Genomic DNA, 22,681 nt, shown 5'->3' on the forward strand with positions numbered 1-22,681 from the left:
GTGGATGGATGTGTCAGGTGACGTCACCTGAAAAAACTGGATTAGGTGACGTCAAAACTGAAAAAACTAAAAAAAGGCAAAAACTACAAAAAAAACTAAAAACTAATAAAAAAAATAAAAAAGCTAAAAAACTAAAAAAACTATAAAGGTAAAAACCAATAAAAAACTAAAAAAAAAACTGAAAAAACTAAAAAAAGGCAAAAACTACAAAAAAAACTAAAAACTAATAAAAAAAGTAAAAAAGCTAAAAAACTAAAAAAACTAAAAAAACTAAAAAAAGGTAAAAAACTAAAAAAAATAAAAAATAAAAAAAAACTAAAAAAAAGGAAAAAACTGAAAAATAAGCTAAAATAAAGGTAAAAACCAATAAAAAACTAAAAAAAAGGAAAAAACTAATAAATGACGACACTCAAAGAGAAAGCGACCAGGACAAAAGGAATGTTCGATTAGCAATCAACAAAGCACCGGGACACAGGGAGTATAAATGACGACCAGGACATAAGTAAAAAAAAAAAAACTATCTATATATATAAAAATAAGTTGTCTGTGGATCTGTGGATCGTGGATCAGGTGACGTCACCTGAAAAAACTGGATCAGGTGACGTCAAAACTGAAAAAACTAAAAAAAGGCAAAAACTACAAAAAAAACTAAAAACTAATAAAAAAAATAAAAAAGCTAAAAAACTAAAAAAACTAAAAAAAGGCAAAAACTACAAAAAAAACTAAAAACTAATAAAAAAGCTAAAAAACTAAAAAAACTAAAAAAAAGGCAAAAACTACAAAAAAACTAAAAACTAATAAAAAAAATAAAAAAGCTAAAAAACTAAAAAAACTAAAAAAACTAAAAAAAGGTAAAAAACTAAAAAAACTAAAAACTAAAAAAAAAACTAAAAAAGGTAAAAACTAAAAGAACTAAAAAAGAAAAAAATAAATGACGACACTCAAAGAGAAAGCGACCAGGACAAAAGGAATGTTCGATTAGCAATCAACAAAGCACCGGGACACAGGGAGTATAAATGACGACCAGGACACAAGTAAAAAAAAAAATTAACAAAACTAAAAAGAAGGTAAAAACTACAAAAAAACTAAAAAGAAAAAAAAACTAAAAACTAATAAAAAAACTAAAAAATCTAAAAATCTAAATAAACTAAAAAAGAAAAAAAAAGGAAAAAAATAAAGGAGAAAAACAAAACTAAAAAACGAATGTATATACAGACCGGTACACCGGGATACAAATGACGACCGGGACACAGGGAATATAAATAACGACCGGGACACAGGGACACAACTACAACGGGGACACCGGGGGAAACAGGGGGATATAAATGACGACCGGGACAAAAAAACTAAAAAGAAATAAAAACTAAAAACTAATAAAAAAAACTAAAAAATCTAAAAATCTAAATAAGCTAAAAAAGAAAAAAAAAGGAAAAAAATAAAGGAGAAAAACAAAACTAAAAAACGAATGTATATACAGACCGGGACACCGGGATACAAATGATGACCGGGACCCGGGACACAGGGAATATAAATGACGACCGGGACACAGGGACACAACTACAACGGGGACACCGGGGGAAACAGGGGGATGTAAATGACGACCGGGACACCGGGACAGGGAATGGTCGATTAGCAATCACCATCAACAAAGCTCAAGGGCAATCATTAGAATCATGAGGTATAGATCTGAATACAGATTGTTTTCCCATGGACCATTATATGTTGCATGTTCAAGAGTCGGTAAACCTGACAATCTATTTATATGCAAAGACAATGGGACAGCAAAGAATGTTGTATATTCGCAAGTTTTACGTAGTTAAAACCATATATATATATATATATCTATATTCACAGGTGGGACATAGGGACACAACTACAATGGCGCGTAACTATTATGGCGCGTAACGACTTACGCGCGCGGGGGGGCTTGGGGGGGGCGCGAAGCGCCCCCACCAACTAGGTGTTGGGGTGGCGCGAAGCGCCACCCCAACAGCTAGTATATATATATATATATATATATATATATATATATATATATATATATGTTTTTAACTACGTATAACTTGCGAATATACAACATTCTTTGCTGTCCCATTGTCTGTGCATATAAATAGAATGTCAGGTTTAACGACTCTTGAACATGCAACATATAATGGTCCATGGGAAAACAATCCGTATTCAGATCTATACCTCATGATTCTAATGATTGCCCTTGAGCTTTGTTGATGGTGATTGCTAATCGACGATTCCCTGTGTCGCCATCGTCATTTATATATCCCCCTGAGCCCCCCGGCGTCCCTGTTGTAGTTGTGTCCCTGTGTCCCGGTCGTCATGTCCCGGTGTCCCGGTCGTCATTTGTGTCCCGGTCTGTATATACATTCGTTTTTGAATTGGCCTTTTTTTAGGTTTTAGTTTTTTACCTCTTTTTAGTTTTTTTTTTTTTTTTAGTTTTGTTTTTCTCCTTTATTTTTCTTTTTTTTTCCTTTTTCATTTTATTTTCTTTTTTAGTTTTTTTTAGCTTTTTAGCTTTTTTAGTTTTTTATTAGTTTTTAGTTTTTTTTTCTTTTTAGTTTTTTTGTAGTTTTTACCTTTTTTTAGTTTTTAATTTTTTTTTTACTTATGTCCTGGTCGTCATTTATACTCCCTGTTTCCCGGTCGTCATTTGTGTCCCGGTGCTTTGTTGATGGTGATTGCTAATCGAAGATTCCTTGTGTCCCGGTCGTCATTTATATTCCCTATGTGCTGGTGTCCCGGTCGTCATTTTTGTCCCGATCTGTAATTTCGTCAGTCGAAAACATGACGTCAGTCGACACAGAAACATGACGTCACCTGACAGATCCATAGACAGACAACTTATTTTTATATATATATATAGCTGTTGGGGTGGCGCTTCGCGCCATCCCAACACCTAGTTGGTGGGGCGCTTCGCGCCCCCCCAAGCCCCCCCGCGCGCGTAAGTCGTTACGCGCCATTGTAGCTGTGTCCCTGTGTCCCACCTGTGAATAGAGATAGATATAAATATATATTTTTAACTACGTAAAACATGCGAATATACAACATTCTTCGCTGTCCCATTGTCTGTGCATATAAATAGCATTTATATTCCCTGTGTCCCGGTCGTCATTTGTGTCCTGGTGTCCCAGTTTGTAATTTCTCTTTGAGTGTCCCGGTCGTCATTTATATTCCCTGTGCCCCAGTGTCCCGGTCGTCATTTGTGTCCCGGTGTCCCGGTCTGTAATTTCTATTCAAACAATCCCTGTGTCTCAGTCGTCAATTATATATCCCGCCTGTGCCCCCGGCGTCCCCATTGTAGTTGTGTCCCTGTGTCCCGGTCGTCATTTATATTCCCGGTTATATCCACGCTTTCTTTTCTTACTTTCTCTATCAGCAGCAAGTTTTTTGGCATAGACTCTTTGAGCAGCTTCCTCGGCTGTTGCCATGGTAGGTTCTTCAGTCATTTTACAATTAAACATTTTTCCGTGAACGCATGTCTTAAATAACATTAATGACGTCACCGTCATAACAAAAATGACGACAACTAACTTCATGACGTCAGTCGACACAGAAACATTACGTCACCTGATCCACAGACAGACAGACAACTTATTTTTATATATATAGTTAGAAGATATATATATATATATATATATATATATATATATATATATATATATATATATATATATATATATATATATATATATATATGTATATATATATATATATATATATTTGTATAGTAGCAGGTGCCCCGGGACCTGGCAGGATTGTATATATTAATTACGCATTAGTATAATTATTACGTTATTCGTTAGCTTTAACTCATGAGTTGCCAAATCAGCAATTTCAATTGAATTAAGAAACTCTTGCGTGAATTTAATCCCTCCGTCCTGTTAACCAACCATTTTATAGGATTTTCATTCTAGGACTTGATGTGATTCTCATTGCTGCTTCTCTTCTAACCGTAGATTTCATTTGCGATTTGATCTGATAGTCCCTGTCACTTTTCTTCTAACCGTAGATTTTATTTTCCATTGTTTTAATTTGGAATTCGTTACGATGCGTGTTATGGCACGTCTGCTAGTCGCAGATCGTGTTTGCGCTTCATTTTCGTGTATCATTATCTAAGATATATTTTCATGCCTTTTTTTTTGCTGTTTGGATTCAATCGAAATAATTTTTAATTTCGCTCGACATCATAGATACCAAAAAACTCCTTTCCCAGCTTTCCCCCCAGTGGTTATGTTTTTGCTTTAATGGTGTTGCTATATAATTCAGTACCATAACAAGCGGAAATGTTCCAATGCATACGTCCTCTGATATAGTGTTCTCTGCAGTGTGTGCAGTGATATAGTCTTCCTCTGAGTGTGTGTTCTGTGCAGTGTTGTATTATTAAATCATGTTGTGTATGGCCATAGGGCTCAAATAAACTTTCTTTCTTTCTTTCTATATCGAAATTACGCATTGCAATAATCATCGTTATATTCTTTAGTTTCAAGTTAAAGGGCGGCAAATCAGTTTTTGACGGGGATTAAATTCCTTTTTGTTTATCTATTACATACCCCACAACGACACGTTCCGTATCCTATTTTAACTTCTGAAGTATCCAAAATGCGCAATAGCATAATTACCATTGTCATGTTATTCTTTAGTTTTAAGTAACATTTCTGTTTGCTAATCAATGAGATTTGTTAGTTTCTTGTTCCATCTCATTTTCTTTAGCTGCTTATAGTCATTTGCCATCTTGTGTAATTTTGTACGATTAATTGATTCTAAATATTAATTCCTCCATCCTGTTCATCCTTCCCAGACTCACGCGCTTTAAACTAGCCTTCCATGGTAATTTGCTATGTCTTTTAACCAAGAATTTTGCTGCGCAATATTTTGTTTGCAAATACGTGTATTTTTTTTTTAGTTTATTGTTCCATGTCTTTTTCTTTAGCTGTTTGGAGTCATTTGTCATCTTTTGTAATTTTGCATGCGTTATAGATACTAAAAACGGTACAACCACCCTAGGAAGATAATGGTGTAGTTTTTTCAATGTATAATATAGATGTGACGTGACTCGCATGATATTTTTTTTTGCTATAAATTCAATCCCTCCTTCCTATTTATCCTGAATAGACGCCAAAATAACTTCATCCCATTTCAAAGTGGCTATGAAATTCTGGTGTGGATTCATTTTCTCCTTTCTGTGTATGTTTGCTGACGCTACAACAACATTTCTTCATTTAGGGTGAAAAATAAGCAATTTCTATTGAATTAAGTAATTCTGGCGTGAACTCAATTCCCTCTTCTTGTGCATCTTTCACAGACTCACACACGTTCCTTCATTCGACAGTAATTTTGCTTTGTGTTCTAACAGCAGATTTTGCTGTTTAATTATTTTACTTTGCAATTCAAGGTTATTTTTGCTGTTTCTTGTTCCATTTCTCTTACTTTAGCTGTGTAATTTTTAGCTGTGTAAATTTATTTAGTCATCTTGTGTAATTTTGCTTGCTTCATAGACACTAACTACAGTACAACGACTCCCCAAGGAAAATGATGTAATTTATGTTCTTGAAATGCGTATAAATATGGCGTCACTCACATGAGCGTTTTGTCAGAATTAAGGCTCTAAACGAATCTTCGTAAACTTGCGACCTATCTAGATAAGTTTTCCAGGTCAGAAAATCCCAGGGGTCAATTTTAAAAAAAGAATATGGAGTCATTTTCAGGAAAAAATGTATGCATAAATAAATAGAAATATAAATACATACACAGTTGTTCCTTTAAAGAGAGTAGATAGATATACTGCTGAACAAGATGACTTTCCCGTCCCGAACTAAATGTAGGAGACAATGACAATAAAGAAACTAGATATACTGACTACAGTAATGATTATGATAGTAGATCAGAATTAAATGATTCTGACCTTAACAGCGAAAGTTAGAGCTCAGTACCAAGACAAAAATGAGTTTCCACTAAAGTATTGACGCTGAGAGAAGCACTGGTTAAAAAAATTGCGAAAATTTGTTAGAATCCTGAAAGTGTCTTCCAAATCCAACGATCTTTTTGAATTTATCTGCGGGACATATGATCTTAGTCTATTCATCACAAAGAACATAAATGTTCGATGGAACAGTACTCTTGCCATGATAGAAATGTATTCTATCCGAAAAGAGCCATTTTGTGGTTTATTCAACCAAAACTTTCATGACGCTAAAATCAGAGAACTCAAATTTCACTTCACAACAATGATTGGTCCATTGTGGAAGCTGTCATTAAGGTTCTTCGCCCGTTCAAACATGCAACGGTGATAGTGAGTATATTTATGTTTCGGCAGGCTTAGTTGTGTTGATGGTTAAAGGAGTTCAGTTTTTTTGTCAGACATCTGATAGTAATGCTATGACTGAGTAGGCCAATAACCGGAAGGAATTATTGGCTGTTCAATGCAGGATAAATCTTTCTTTTACCAGTCCTAGGTCTCATAGACTACTCTTCCCAAGAGATGTTTTTTTCCAAAACAAAATTAGCGATATTGACAGAGATTCAGTTTGTCAGTCTCTCTCCCCACTTTTCCTGCAGTTTATTCTCTATCAGAGAAGTACAGAAGAACTCAGTCAAATCCGATTGAGCTCTCCAAATCTTTACCAATTGACTTCGCTCCTATCAAGACAGAAATCAACCAAAATACATCACCGGCTCCAGATCAGGAAGACAGCTTATTTGCTAAGTTCCTCAACATGGCTGGGATACAGATGAACTCTTCAAGTCAAAATGCTAACAGTATAAGCTCGGCTTGCGTAGTAGCATATATTATCAGGGCATTTGAGGAGAGAGCTCCGGTCTATCCGGAATGAGGAACTTTCTGGAATTCTGAAGATTAAGACAAACTTGAAAGATGAAGAACCGTTTAGAGTAGTGAGCTTGTGGAAAAGAGGAAACACAATTCCAGTTGCGCTGAGACCCAAACATCCAAACTGGAAATCATTCTGTAAATAAAAATATGGTTATATTATATGGATGTTGTCACTATTTAATGAGCAGTATTCGTTTTATAAAGCCTCCTATAAAACTAGTCCAGGACACTTCATCAGTAGACTTCCTGAGTGAGGAATCAGAGCCCCTTGAAGATCTTTGAGCATGATACTTCTTGTTCTTATACTTTCTGGCTTGTTTTTATACTTTATACTCGATAGGAATTTCTGGCTCTTGCCATTTTTACTTTTGCTTATCATAAAGAATAAAAGTTAGGCGGACAAAACAGGCTCTATTTTTCCTATTTCTGATAAAATAATATTTTGTGTAAAGGTGTTCTTTCCATTTCCAAGATAACTATGAGCAATCGACTAATTACAATATCACCATTAGAAAAAGCAGATGCAATTTGCCTAGATAATTCTTCTGAAAAGACCCTTCAACCTTATTTCGGTTTGCTGGAATTTTTTCAAGTCTATTTTCTCTCCCTGTAAAATTTGAAAAAAGTAAACTTACTTATAGTACCCACTGCTGCGTCAATCCCGACACGATTTTTTTCTGGCGGAACAGATACGACAGAATCGGACGGAGGCTCACAAAGAAACGCAAACTTTTGCGTCGTTGCGACAAACTCTAGAAGAATTCAAATCAGGTTCTCAAACTCGCGATCTTTCGTGATCACATCATGATCCTTGAAATATAATATGGGTTGGCACCCAACAGCCAAAATTAGCTTTTCAATCAGTTCCATGACTTTGGTTATGACTTATTTTTCTGTTTAAATCAGAACAACGCATGCGGTTTGTCTAATGAGTCGAAATTATTCAACGCATCCGACATTACAGCAAAACGGATGATTTTGCGTCGTTTGTCGCAAGATTTGTCTCATTTGTCGCATGTCTTAGGATTTTGCGCGAAATCGCAGGAATGGGAACCAGGGGTTAGTACGTTTCTGCATAACAGCACGGAAATTGAATTTTGGCTCGCTCGAAAGATGTTTGGATGCACTTATAAATTATAACATGGAATCTGGAAATATACTCTGTGTCTCCGACTCTAAATCAGCATTACTACTGATCCAAAATAATAGAATTGCTAATGACAAAGATTTATATAATATTAGAAGACAGCTTCTTAATCTTAAGATCAAAGAAAATTAAGTTTATTTTCAACATGTCCCTAGTCAAAAAGGCATCAAATATAATGATATGGCTGATTCTTTAGCAGCAAAGGCTTCCATGTTATTTCCTAGTCCTTCCTCTGACCTCAATTCACGAGATATTATCAGGCAAAGATCCAAAGTTAATCACAGTAAATTAATGTTATCTCCATTTCATACAAGATTAAATACAGTGCTATATTACCAGCTGAAATCAGGTGCCCTGCTTCTAAATAGCTTGTTATTTAATTGGAAGCTATATCATTCCCCTTTAGGCCGAATCTGCTTTTCAGCAGAGGAAACAATCCAGCATATTTTATTTGATTGCCAGGCTCAGAGTGAGGAGACTGTTGCTCTTAAGCGTTTCTGCTCCTTGGCTAAGATTCCAAATACTTATACAGCTATCCTGGATTCTAACCTGCAATGGGAAATGGATCGTAAGATATTTAAGGCAGCAATTGATACCTTAAAGAAGAGAAATATTGTTTAATAAAGATTAAAGCTTGAAGAAGTCTATTTTTAAAGGGACGCGATTTATCCATAGTTTTTGATTGTGCAGAAGAGAGCGGGAATGAGTAGGAAGAGCCGTATTGGTACCGGCCGGCCTAGCGCCTTAAACTGCTGGGGACAGGTAGCTCAGGTACTCGCACTTCCCACAATCAATAACAGTGTATTATTGTTCCTAATCGTATATATCCATTGTTTGCAGACTGGAGGAGAATAGCGCTTCCAGTAGCTAGTTTTTCTGGAGAAGAAGTCAAAGAGGTGAAAGGACTTGTTGTTAGTCCATATACCTCCCTACAATTTTTGGAACTGGATGTTTTTTTTCTTCGCCGGGACTTTCTGTTACAGCGTTGGTGTAGTGCTTTAGCAAGAAATAACAGAAAACATTATAGCTTTGAGCTTAACCTTAAAGTGCTTGATAGTCTTGTGTGATGAACCAAATAACTCTTTGGATATTTTTTATTGAAAAATCCCACTGAAGATATGGAACAGAATGATTGGAATAGTCACACTCACTATTTTTCTCCACTCCTTTCTTTCAGTTGAGCTTCTCAGGATTCAAGGAACATGGGATACTGGACAGCAATTTTTTCATTTTATCACAAAGTTTGGATTTCAAAAGACTTTACTGCAAAATCAATTAGAGACTCAAGGCTATGTCTTTGGGAACATATCTTCAGATGGACATGGATCTAAAACATACACATTTGCACTCCTTGACAGAGGATATTTTCTTGGCTACTATGGGAATTCTTCTTTAATAGATAGGAATAAAGCATGTCAAACAATGTTTTATAAAATTGATAGTATAGCCTATGATTCAACATGTAATGATGAAGGAAAGGAAGATTTTTTAAGAAAAGTCCCATGTCCAGTTAGTGAAGTTTGTGTAGATGAAGATCAACCTAATAATGTGATACCAGGATCTCAACTGACTTTTGCTGTACAAGACTTAATACAGCCAAGGTTTGTCTAACTTATTTCATGTCTTTTTGGTAAAATTATAGCAAACCATATAACTGGTTTTCATAAAAGTGGATATACCACTCAATGCCTTTTTTATGCTATTTATGAATATAATAATTGCTTCTACCTCAAATTCAGATTTAAGCACTTTTTGAGCTCTCAAAAATGACGTAATATGGGGTATAAAAAGGCAGAAAAAATGTGTCTTAAACTTGAAAACATTGATCTCAAACTTACTGTTTCATTATAAATCCCTTTTTTAATGTTATATAATCCACAAGCACTGATTTTCCAACATTAATTAGGATAAATTAATTTTACCAATGTGATGGTGTTTTCTTCTTTGCACTGAGAAAATGTAGTAGGCTATTATTTTGTTGAAAAGAATGCAGAGGAAACAGTAATATTTTGTCAGAAACAATGGATAACTTGTACTTTAATTGAAAAATTCATCATTTTTAAGAGCTTAAAAGTGCTTAAATTTGAATTAATAGTAAAAGAAATTATTATATTTGTAAAGAACATAAAAAAAGGCATCAAGTGGTATGTTCACTTTATTGGCAAGTTAGTTATATGAAGTGTCATAATTTTTTCAAATTTTGTAATTTAAGAGCTAAAAAAGTGCTTAAATATCAATTTAAGACAGAAGTGATTATTATATTTGTAACAACCATAAAAAAGGCATCAAATAGTATATTCACTTTATACAAAAGCCAGTTATATGATTTTGCTATAAATTTACCATCTTTTTATCAACAAAGATTATAAATCACCATTAAAAAAAAAAACAACAAAAAAACAATACAAATCTGGTTAAAAGAAATTGTTGTCATAGTAGCCTACAAACTGCTTAGCTGCAAAATTTTTTGTAATATTTATTAGTTGACCTCATTCAAAGGAAGCATTCCAATTAAAGAAAAAAAAATTATCAATGCACAATTAGGGCTATTGAGAAGGAAAAACACTAGAAAGTTCTGAAAACAAATTTAAAAATCCTGAATCAATTAGGCTAGTCTTCTTATATCATTTCTAAAAGCTTTTGACTTTACTATACCCCTCCCCCTAATAATGAAAAATATGTATCCATATTAATAAATTTTCTATGTAATTTTCCATTTTTTGATGGTAAATAGGCCTATAGAGCAGTCCACATTTCCCACCTACAAATAAAGTAAACATACCAATGGATGCCTTTTTTATGCTCTTTCCTAATATAATTATTGCTTTTGTTGGAAATTTGGTCTTAAACCCTTTTTGAACCCATGACAATGATAATTTGTTTCTGTAGTTTTGGGTATGAAAAGGTTAAAATATTGATTTCAAAATTCATTATGCTGAAGTTATATAATTTGCAAAGCATTAATTTGTCATGATTAAGTTGGATAAAAAAAAAAATCATAACAGTTTTTCATTTTTTGACCCTCCATATTTTGTCTGTTGGCTTTGATATTTTCTACATTTAGTCAAAAACAGCAGTTTTTGTGAAGCCTAGCAGAATAAGAAGAAAATATGGTGGAATTGTTTAGAATTATACAACTTTGGTAAAGTTCTAGTTTAGCTACTTTTCACTATCTTGGAAAGGGGTCAGATTAGGAAAATAAAACTTTCAGAGATGGGTCTACAGGTTAAAGTATGTCATGGGAAGGTATTTTGAAGTACCCACCTTTACTCCTCCCTCTAGAGGGTCCTGACCTTTGATGAGCTTTAAAAATTCATGTGTTATAAAAGCAAAACCTTGCAAGATATATCTTCTACTTAAATGAAGTACAACAATCCTATTTTCAGCTTCAAAACTTTGCTCAATGCCAATTTATAAGGTTTTAAAGATATATAGGTTTTCAATGATTGCTCCATATTTACCTTTTTGATTTCATCAATATTGTTTCAATTTAAATAATTAAAATGAAATAGGTGTGAAGCATGTGATATATATAATTTGGGCTATATGTTACATTCATTTGGATCAGAAATGAACTTTACCCTTCCTTCCATCTGTCCCTAATATGCAAATCTATAGCTTACCCTGATTTATATATATATGTAATGGATTTTCTGTTATGTTGACATAGCTGTTTAATCAATTTCAAGAAAAGAATGAGATATAATCCTAGGTTTGAGGCTGTTGACAAGGAAGCATTTTGAGGAAACAATTCTTACTTTTTAGTGTGTAGGAAAATTGTAGATGACACATTTTGACTGTAATTCCCCATATATCCCCCCCCCCTAATGTGTAAATGTATAGCCCAAATTATATAATTCCTAACTATTTTTACATTTTCAATTGAATCAATGTTGATTCAATTTGCAGGTGTTAAGTTGAAGCATCAGCAAAACATAGCAAATATATAATTTGGACTGAGCATTACATTCATTTGCATCATAAATAAACTTTATCTCCCTCCCCCCTAATCTGCAAAAATATACCCTGAATCATATATGTGCAATTTATTTTTTTATTATTTTGACAAACTGTCAAATCAATTTCAAGAAAAGAGTCAATTATAAGCCTTAAATTGAGGCTGTTGAGAAGGAAACATTTTAAGAAAATAATTTTTACTTCACAATATGTAAGAAAATTGTGGTTTAGATAACTTCAAAGACCACACTGCCTTTCCATGACGAAAGTAAAACAGTTCAAAATAGGGATGAAACCTTTTTATTGACAGTGAATAGATATAAAATTATTTAATTGGATATTTCGAACAGCAGTAATCAGTAAAACTCAAAACTCTGTATATGTGTTCGAAAAATATCTATTTAAATAGTTTTATATCTATTCACTGTCAATAAAAAGGTTTCATCCCTATTTTGAACTGTTTTACTTCCAAAATTGTGGTTAATGTATTTTGACTACAATTCTGCTACACTCCCCCCCCCCTAACCTTCCCCATAATATGTAGCCTAACATATATTTCCAGTGTATTTTGCCATGCATCACTCTTGCTTCAACCTGTCTACCTGTAAATTGAATCAACAGTAATGAAATAAAGAAATGGAGAAACACATGGAAAATGTAATTTTTGCTATATATTTGACATTAGGGGGGATGAGTATAGTGGAATTGTAGTCAAGATGTGTTTGTTTTCTTAACATATCTCCTTCTCAATAGCCCTAATTCTAGGCTTACACCTAGAGTGACTTACCAAGAATTCAGTGAATACACAACTCATGGTACATATTTCAAAATTATGATTCTAAAGGTCACCTGTGTCTATTTCTTATTGCATACTACTTTAAATGTATCCTTAGATTCACTCCAAGCTGTAATTTAAGGTAAATGTAGGCTACACTCTATTATGACCTAGGAAACCTAAGCCAATTCAGTGAACTGGCTGCTAAAACAAATTAAAGACCTCTAAGTTACACTAATTATTAAAAAAAAAAACTCACAAAGGCAATTACTAGTTAAAATGTGGTTTAGCCAGGCCTTAGAACACAAGGGACGTAGAGATAGTGGTTGAAAACTTCAGAGAGTTTTGTGACAAAAAAGAAAACCAGATCTCAGAGTTCGTAATCGACTGAGCCCCCTCCATTATTCCATAATTATCCAGTCTGTATGAAGAGTCCAGAAAAAAAAAACCACATGGGTGACTCATTGTCATTTTCTAAGTCAATAATTATTTTGACCATGGTAATGTACCATGTACCGCCTATGGTGCTAGTATAGTAAGTAGCTTTATTTTTTAATAAATTTTAAAACTTAAAAAACTGATCAAACATTTGTTTATGTAAGTTTTTGTTATGTTTACACAAATCGGACAAAAATTTCGGGGAGGGGGGAGGGTTGAAACCCTGTACCCCATTGATACACCCTTGCTGTTAGTAGTGCTAGTGATTTTGAATTTAGTCATATTAATCATATTAGTAGGCTAACTGTTTTGTTCAAAATAGTTTTTGCTTCTATTCTGTTTTGCTTTTGGACAATAGTTGTATCACTTGTCATGTTTTGGTCTTGGACAAAAGGCTAATGAAAGTGTCTAATTTAATATATCAAATTTTAGGCTTAGCAATATATAATATATATACTGAAAACATCATTCTTGTAGGTTTTGGTATTTGAGTCTTGTTGCTTGTACAAGAAATTCAACCACATGTCAGTGGGAGGCTGTAAAAGACAATGCAACTATAAACTATGACTTGTGGCTAGTAAATGGGAATCCTCGCACAAGTAGTCATCCAACTTTTGACTATCATTTTTCGGTTGAAATGCAGGTAGGGTTTGTTATTGCATTTTTGTATTTATAGTTGACGTTGTATGTTATATTGTATTAGTAAGTTATATATATATATATATATATATATATATATATATATATATATATATATCTTCTATCTATATATATAAAAATAAGTTGTCTGTCTGTCTGTGGATCAGGTGACGTCATGTTTCTATGTTGACTGACGTCATGAAATTAGTTGTCGTCATTTTTGCTTTGACGGTGACGTCATTAACGGTATTTAAGACATTTGTTCACGGAAATGATAGCGATGATGATTGGGTTTGGGATTTTGACTTGGATAAGGTCATCAATGCCTACCAGATTTAAGTTAAAAAAACAAAGGTTCGTCGATATGTACTTCATAGTGACGCTGAAAAATAAAGAAGTAAAAGAAAACTGAAAAAAGAAAAAAGGTAAAAAACTAAAAAAAAACTAAAAAGAAAAAACACTCAAAGAGAAATTACAGACCGGGACACAAATGACGACCGAGACAGAGGGAATATAAGTGACGACCGGGAACCTCAAAGAGAAATTACAGACTGGGACACCCGGACACAAATCAGGACCGGGACACAGGGAATATAAATGACGACCGGGACACAGGGACACATCATTAGAATAATGAGGTATAGATCTGAATACGGATTGTTTTTCCCATGGACAATTATATGTTGCATGTTCAAGAGTCAGTAAACCTGACAATCTATTTATATGCACAGACAATGGGACAGCGAAGAATGTTGTATATTCGCATGTTTTACGTAGTTAAAAACATATATTTATATCTATCTCTATTCACAGGTGGGACACAGGGACACAACTACAATGGCGCGTAACTAATATGGCACGTAACGACTTACGCGCGCGGGGGGGGCTAGGGGGGGCGCGAAGCGCCTCCCCAACAGCTAGTATATATATATCTATATATATAAAAATAAGTTGTCTGTGGATCTGTGGATCGTGGATCAGGTGACGTCATGTTTCGGCTGTGGATCTGTGGATCTGTGGATCAGGTGACGTAAACGAAAAAAAACTAAAAAAGCTAAAAAAAAGGTAAAAACCAATAAAAAACTAAAAAGAAAAAAAGGAAAAAAACTAAAAAAAATTTTCATCTAAAAAACTAAAAAAAACTAAAAAAGGTAAAAACTAAAAGAACTAAAAAAGAAAAAAAAACTAAAAAAAGGAAAAAAACTTAAAAATAAAGGAGAAAAAGAAAACTAAAAAAATATAAATAAAAATAAAAAACTAAAAAGATGAAAACTTCAAAAAAACTACAAAAAAAACTAAAAACTAATAAAAAAAATAAAAAAGCTAAAAAGCTAAAAAAACTAAAAAAAGGTAAAAAACTAAAAACTAAAAAAAAACTAAAAAAGGAAAAAACTGAAAAATAGAAGAGAACCAATAAAAAACTAAAAAGAAAAAAAGGAAAAAAACTAAAAAAAATTTTCATCTAAAAAACTAAAAAAAACTAAAAAAGGTAAAAACTAAAAGAACTAAAAAAGAAAAAAAAAACTAAAAAAAGGAAAAAAACTGAAAAATAAAGGAGAAAAGAAAACTAAAAAAATATAAATAAAAATAAAAAAACTAAAAAGATGAAAACTTCAAAAAAACTACAAAAAAAAAACTAAAAACTAATAAAAAAAATAAAAAAGCTAAAAAACTAAAAAAACTAAAAAAAGGTAAAAAACTAAAAACTTAAAAAAAAAACTAAAAAAAGGAAAAAACTGAAAAATAGAAGAGAAAAAACGAAAAAAAAACTAAAAAAGGTAAAAACCAATAAAAAACTAAAAAGAAAAAAAAGAAAAAACTAAAAAAAATTTTCATCTAAAAAACTAAAAAAGGTAAAAACTAAAAGAACTAAAAAAGAAAAAAATAAATGACGACACTCAAAGAGAAAGCGACCAGGACAAAAGGAATGTTCGATTAGCAATCAACAAAGCACCGGGACACAGGGAGTATAAATGACGACCAGGACATAAGTAAAAAAAAAAATTAACAAAACTAAAAAGAAGTTAAAAACTACAAAAAAACTAAAAAGAAAAAAAAACTAAAAACTAATAAAAAAAACTAAAAAATCTAAAAATCTAAATAAACTAAAAAAGAAAAAAAAAGGAAAAAAATAAAGGAGAAAAACAAAACTAAAAAACGAATGTATATACAGACCGGTACACCGGGATACAAATGACGACCGGGACACAGGGAATATAAATGACGACCGGGGCACAGGGACACAACTACAACGGGGACACCGGGGGAAACAGGGGGATATAAATGACGACCGGGACAAAAAAACTAAAAAGAAAAAAAAAAACTAAAAACTAATAAAAAAACTAAAAAATCTAAAAATCTAAATAAGCTAAAAAAAGAAAAAAAAAGGAAAAAAATAAAGGAGAAAAACAAAACTAAAAAACGAATGTATATACAGACCGGGACACCGGGAAACAAATGACGACCGGGACACAGGGAATATAAATGACGACCGGGACACAGGGACACAACTACAACGGGGACACCGGGGGAAACAGGGGGATGTAAATGACGACCGGGACACCGGGACAGGGAATGGTCGATTAGCAATCACCATCAACAAAGCTCAAGGGCAATCATTAGAATCATGAGGTATAGATCTGAATACAGATTGTTTTCCCATGGACCATTATATGTTGCATGTTCAAGAGTCGGTAAACCTGACAATCTATTTATATGCAAAGACAATGGGACAGCAAAGAATGTTGTATATTCGCAAGTTTTACGTAGTTAAAACCATATATATATATATATATATATATATATATATATATATGTATATATATATATATATCTATATATATAAAAATAAGTTGTCTGTGGATGGATGGATGGATGGATGTGTGGATGGATGTGTCAGGTGACGTCACCTGAAAAAACTGGATTAGGTGACGTCAAAACTGAAAAAACTAAAAAAAGGCAAAAACTACAAAAAAAACTAAAAACTAATAAAAAAAATAAAAAAGCTAAAAAACTAAAAAAACTATAAAGGTAAAAACCAATAAAAAACTAAAAAAAAACTGAAAAAACTAAAAAAAGGCAAAAACTACAAAAAAAAACTAAAAACTAATAAAAAAAGTAAAAAAGCTAAAAAACTAAAAAAACTAAAAAAACTAAAAAAAGGTAAAAAACTAAAAAAATAAAAAATAAAAAAAAACTAAAAAAAAGGAAAAAACTGAAAAATAAGCTAAAATAAAGGTAAAAACCAATAAAAAACTAAAAAAAAAAGGAAAAAACTAATAAATGACGACACTCAAAGAGAAAGCGACCAGGACAAAAAACTAAAAAAAAAAGGCAAAAACTACAAAAAAACTAAAAACTAATAAAAAAAATAAAAAAGCTAAAAAACTAAAAAAACTAAAAAAAGGTAAAAAACTAAAAAAACTAAAAACTAAAAAAAAACTAAAAAAGGTAAAAACTAAAAGAACTAAAAAAGAAAAAAATAAATGACGACACTCAAAGAGAAAGCGACCAGGACAAAAGGAATGTTCGATTAGCAATCAACAAAGCACCGGGACACAGGGAGTATAAATGACGACCAGGACACAAGTAAAAAAAAAAATTAACAAAACTAAAAAGAAGGTAAAAACTACAAAAAAACTAAAAAGAAAAAAAAACTAAAAACTAATAAAAAAACTAAAAAATCTAAAAATCTAAATAAACTAAAAAAGAAAAAAAAAGGAAAAAAATAAAGGAGAAAAACAAAACTAAAAAACGAATGTATATACAGACCGGTACACCGGGATACAAATGACGACCGGGACACAGGGAATATAAATAACGACCGGGACACAGGGACACAACTACAACGGGGACACCGGGGGAAACAGGGGGATATAAATGACGACCGGGACAAAAAAACTAAAAAGAAATAAAAACTAAAAACTAATAAAAAAAACTAAAAAATCTAAAAATCTAAATAAGCTAAAAAAGAAAAAAAAAGGAAAAAAATAAAGGAGAAAAACAAAACTAAAAAACGAATGTATATACAGACCGGGACACCGGGATACAAATGATGACCGGGACCCGGGACACAGGGAATATAAATGACGACCGGGACACAGGGACACAACTACAACGGGGACACCGGGGGAAACAGGGGGATAACCTGACAATCTATTTATATGCAAAGACAATGGGACAGCAAAGAATGTTGTATATTCGCAAGTTTTACGTAGTTAAAACCATATATATATATATATATCTATATTCACAGGTGGGACATAGGGACACAACTACAATGGCGCGTAACTATTATGGCGCGTAACGACTTACGCGCGCGGGGGGGCTTGGGGGGGGCGCGAAGCGCCCCCACCAACTAGGTGTTGGGGTGGCGCGAAGCGCCACCCCAACAGCTAGTATATATATATATATATATATATATATATATATATATATATATATATATATATATATATATATATATATATATATATATATATATATATATATATCTATATTCACAGGTGGGACATAGGGACACAACTACAATGGCGCGTAACTATTATGGCGCGTAACGACTTACGCGCGCGGGGGGGCTTGGGGGGGCGCGAAGCGCCCCCACCAACTAGGTGTTGGGGTGGCGCGAAGCGCCACCCCAACAGCTAGTATATATATATATATATATATATATATATATATATATATATATATATATATATATATATATATATATATATATATATATATATATATATATATATATATATATATATATATATATATATATATGTTTTTAACTACGTAAAACTTGCGAATGCGTATCAGGAGGCATCAATTCGATTGCTGTTTTTAAGCAGAAGCACTAAATTATTATTTTTGTGGAAAAGATGATATATATAAATATATATATATATTTTCTTTTTAGTTTTTTTTAGTTTTTACCTTTTTTAGTTTTTTTCTACTTTTGTATTAATGCTAAGCCAAGGTTCAAACCTGGAGCCTCTCGGACCTAGAACCTAAAACATAACGCTTTACCAACTCAGCTACTTCGGCGTGAATACATTCGTTTTGAGCAGCTTCCTCGGGTGTTGCCATTGTAGGTTCTTCAGTCATTTTACAATTAGAAATTTCTCTTTCAACGGTCTTCTTACAATTAAAAATTTGTCTTTGAACGATATTCTTAAATACCTGTGTCCTGGTCGTCATTTATATTGCCTGTGTCCCGGTCGTCATTTGTGTCCCGGTATCCCAGTCTGTAATTTCTCCTTGAGTGTCCCGGTCGTTATTTATATTCCCTCTGTCCCGGTCGTCATTTGTGTCCCGGTCTGTAATTTCTCTCAGTGTTTTTTCTTTTTAGTATTTTTTAGTTTTTTACATTTTTTCTTTTTTCAGTTTTCTTTTTCTTCTTTATTTTTCAGCTTCACTATGAAATACATATCGCCGAACCTTTGTTTTTTTAACTAAAATCTGGTAGGCATTGATGACCTTATCCAAGTCAAGATCCCAAACCCAATCATCATCGCTATCATTTTCAGTTTTGATATGTTTTGACTCTCGCTGTCCAGGTGGATCTTCATCTAACTGCGCGGTTTTGCGTTCTTTAGCCTCAAGCCTGTTTCCTTGCTGTTCTTTTGATTCCTCGCCACGCTTTCTTTTCTGACTTTCTCTATCAGTAGCAAGTTTTTTGGCATAGACTCTTTGAGCATCTTCATCGGCTTTTTCCATTGTAAGTTCATCAGTCATTTTAAACTTAAACATTAATAGATTTCTACGTGAACATATATGTCTTAAATATCTGTAATGACGTCACCGTCATAGCAAAAATGACGACAACTAACTTCATGACGCCAGTCGACACAGAAACATGACGTCACCTGATCCACAGACAGACAACTTATTTTTATATATATAGATAGATATAATTCTAAAATTGTCAGGTAATTTTCTACTTTGAAATAAAAACTAAAAATTATTGCTCAGACAACATAAATATTTTTGATATTTACATAATAGCTTTAGTGGTTCTGGACTGAAAACTAAATATGCTAATCAAATTGGGAATTGCAACCTTTTAGGTTGAAAAGGCAGATCCATTGGAATCATGAGAATGCGTGGAATAAGAAAAGCCTCACCCTCAAAAGGCCCTGTCAAGATTGTTGCCTCTATTACGTTAGAACAGACATAACACGTCATTTGTGTCCCGGTGTCCCGGTCTGTAGTTTCGTTAGTCGACAAACATGACGTCAGACGACAAACAACTTCATGACGACATACAGCTCAATCCTTATAATGACGTCAGTCGACAAACATGACGTCAGTCGACACACAAACATGACGTCAGTCGACAGACAGACAAACAAATTATTTTTATATATATATAATAGATATATATATATATATATATATATATATATATATATCTATATATATAAAAATAAGTTGTCTGTCCGTTACGCCAGATTATATCTTCTATATGTATAAAAGAAAACAAACTAGAATGTAAAAACTGGAAATTGCATAAATATTTCGAAATATTTTGACAATAGATTAAATTCGAAAAAAGAAAAATGGTAAAAAACTAAAAAAAAATAAAAAGAAAAAACTAAAAAAAAAAAATTAGAAAAATTAAAAAAAGAAAAAACCTAAAAAGAAAAACGTAAAAAAATAAAAAAGATAAAAAACTAAAAAAAAACTAAAAAAAGCTAAAACACTAAAAAAAGAAAAAACTAAAAAAAACTGGGAATTGCACAAATATTTCAATATATTTTGACAATAGATTAAAGTAATTCGAAAACCTTAAAACAGATACCCCAAATTTTGAGGTTTATTATAAATTGTTGGAGCTTTAGCTTCCTTGGCACGTAAAGATTTTTCCAAGTGTCAATGTTAGAATGAACATTGACAAATTGAAGAAAACAAATCAATAAAAAGAAGAAACTTAAAAAAGAAAAACTAAAAAAGAAAAACTAAGAAAAGAAAAAACTAAAAAAGAAAAAAAAACTGAAATGAAACTGTATCTATATATCTATATAAATGACGACCGGGACACTCAAAGAGAAATTACAGACTGGGATACCGGGACACAAATGACGACCGGGACACAGGGAATATAAATGACGACCTGGACACAGGGACACAACTACAACGGGGACGCCGGGGGCACAGGGGGATATATAAATGACGACGGGGACACAGGGAATGTTCGATTAGCAATCATCATCAACAAAGCTCAAGGGCAATCGTTAGAAAAATGCGGTATAGATATGAATACGGATTGTTTTCCCATGGACAATTATTATGTTGCATGTTCAAGAGTTGGTAAACCTGGAAATCTATTTATATGGACACACAATAGGACAGCAAAGAATGTTGTATATTCGCAAGTTTTACGTAGTTAAATATCTATATATATAAAAATAAGTTGTCTGTCCGTTACGCTAGATTATATCTTCTATATATATAAAAGAAAACAAACTAAAATGTAAAAACTGGAAATTGCATAAATATTTCGAAATATTTTGACAATAGATAAAAGTAATTCGAAAAAGAAAAATGGTAAAAAACTAAAAAAAAAACTAAGAGAAAAAACTAAAAAAAAAAATTAAAAATTAAAAAAATTAAAAAAAGAAAAAACCTAAAAAGAAAAAACGTAAAAAAAATAAAAAAGATAAAAAACTAAAAAAAAACTAAAAAAGCTAAAAACTAAAAAAAGAAAAAACTAAAAAAAAAACTGGGAATTGCACAAATATTTCAATATATTTTGACAATAGATTAAAGTAATTCGAAAACCTTAAAACAGATACCCCAAATTTGAGGTTTAATTTAAATTGTTGGAGCTTTAGCATGCTTGGCACGTAAAGATTTTTCCAAGTGTCAATGTTAGAATGAACATTGAGAAATTGAAGAAAACAAATCAATAAAAAGAAGAAACTAAAAAAAAGAAAAACTAAAAAAGAAAAAAACTAAGAAAAGAAAAAACCAAAAAAGAAAAAAAACTGAAAAAGAAACTGTATCTATATATCTATCTATCTATCTAAATATATAAAAGTAAGTTGTCTGTGTGTGCGTGTGTTTGTCGAGTGACGTCATTTTGTGTGTCGACTGACGTCATGTTTTTGACTGACGAACTTACAGACCAGGACATCGGGACACAAATGACGACCGGGACACCGGCACAGAGGGAATATAAATGAAGACCGGGACACTCAAAGAGAAAACGACCGGGACACAAGGAATGTTCGATTAGCAATCACCATCAACAAAGCACCGGGACACAAATGACGACCGGGACACAGGGAGTATAAATGACGACCAGGACATAAGTAAAAAAAAACTAAAAAAACTAAAAAAAAAGGATAAAACTGTAAAAAACTAAAAAGAAAAAAAACTAAAAACTAATAAAGAAAAACTAAAAAGCTAAAAATCTAAAAAAACTAAAAAAGAAAAAAAATAAAAAAAGGAAAAAAAAGTGAAAAATAAAGGAGAAAAACAAAACTAAAAAAAATAAAAATAAAAGAAAAACTAAAAAGAAAAAAAGGGGAAAAATACAAAACTTTATTTCATCATATACCATTTCAAAAACTAATGTATATGCAGACCAGGACACCGGGATACAAATGACGACCTGGACACACGGAATATCAATGACGACCGGGACACGGGGACACAACTACAACGGGGACGCCGGGGGGCACAGGGGGATATTTAAATGACAACGGGGACACAGGGAATGTTCGATTAGCAATCACCATCAACAAAGCTCAAGGGCAATCATTAAAATCATGAGGTATAACTAAAAAAAAACTAAAAAAAAGGTAGAAAACTAAAAACTAAAAAAAGACCAATTCAAAAACTGATGTATATAGAGAACGGAACACCGGGACACAAGGAATATAAATGACAC

General features: G+C 32.5%; 1 protein-coding gene and 2 long non-coding RNA genes across 3 annotated transcripts in view; 2 read left to right on the plus strand and 1 right to left on the minus strand.

Annotated features, from left to right (window-relative positions):
- LOC136026222 (uncharacterized) overlaps positions 1 to 22,681 on the minus strand; it is a 263,409-nt gene that overhangs the window by 100,508 nt on the left and 140,220 nt on the right. The window lies entirely within an intron of this gene.
- Positions 8,911 to 13,849, plus strand: LOC136025641 (uncharacterized). The gene is made up of 2 exons (XM_065701628.1): positions 8,911 to 9,589; positions 13,636 to 13,849. The coding sequence occupies exons 1-2, from the start codon at positions 9,117 to 9,119 to the stop codon at positions 13,832 to 13,834; spliced, it is 672 nt and encodes a 223-aa protein (XP_065557700.1). The 5' UTR covers positions 8,911 to 9,116; the 3' UTR covers positions 13,835 to 13,849.
- On the plus strand, positions 14,836 to 18,223 carry LOC136026218 (uncharacterized). Its single transcript, XR_010617244.1, has 2 exons — positions 14,836 to 15,286; positions 15,651 to 18,223. It is a non-coding gene; the product is annotated as an uncharacterized LOC136026218 (long non-coding RNA).

Source organism: Artemia franciscana, chromosome 4 (assembly GCF_032884065.1).
Source record: "Artemia franciscana chromosome 4, ASM3288406v1, whole genome shotgun sequence".
Lineage (NCBI taxonomy): Eukaryota > Metazoa > Arthropoda > Branchiopoda > Anostraca > Artemiidae > Artemia > Artemia franciscana.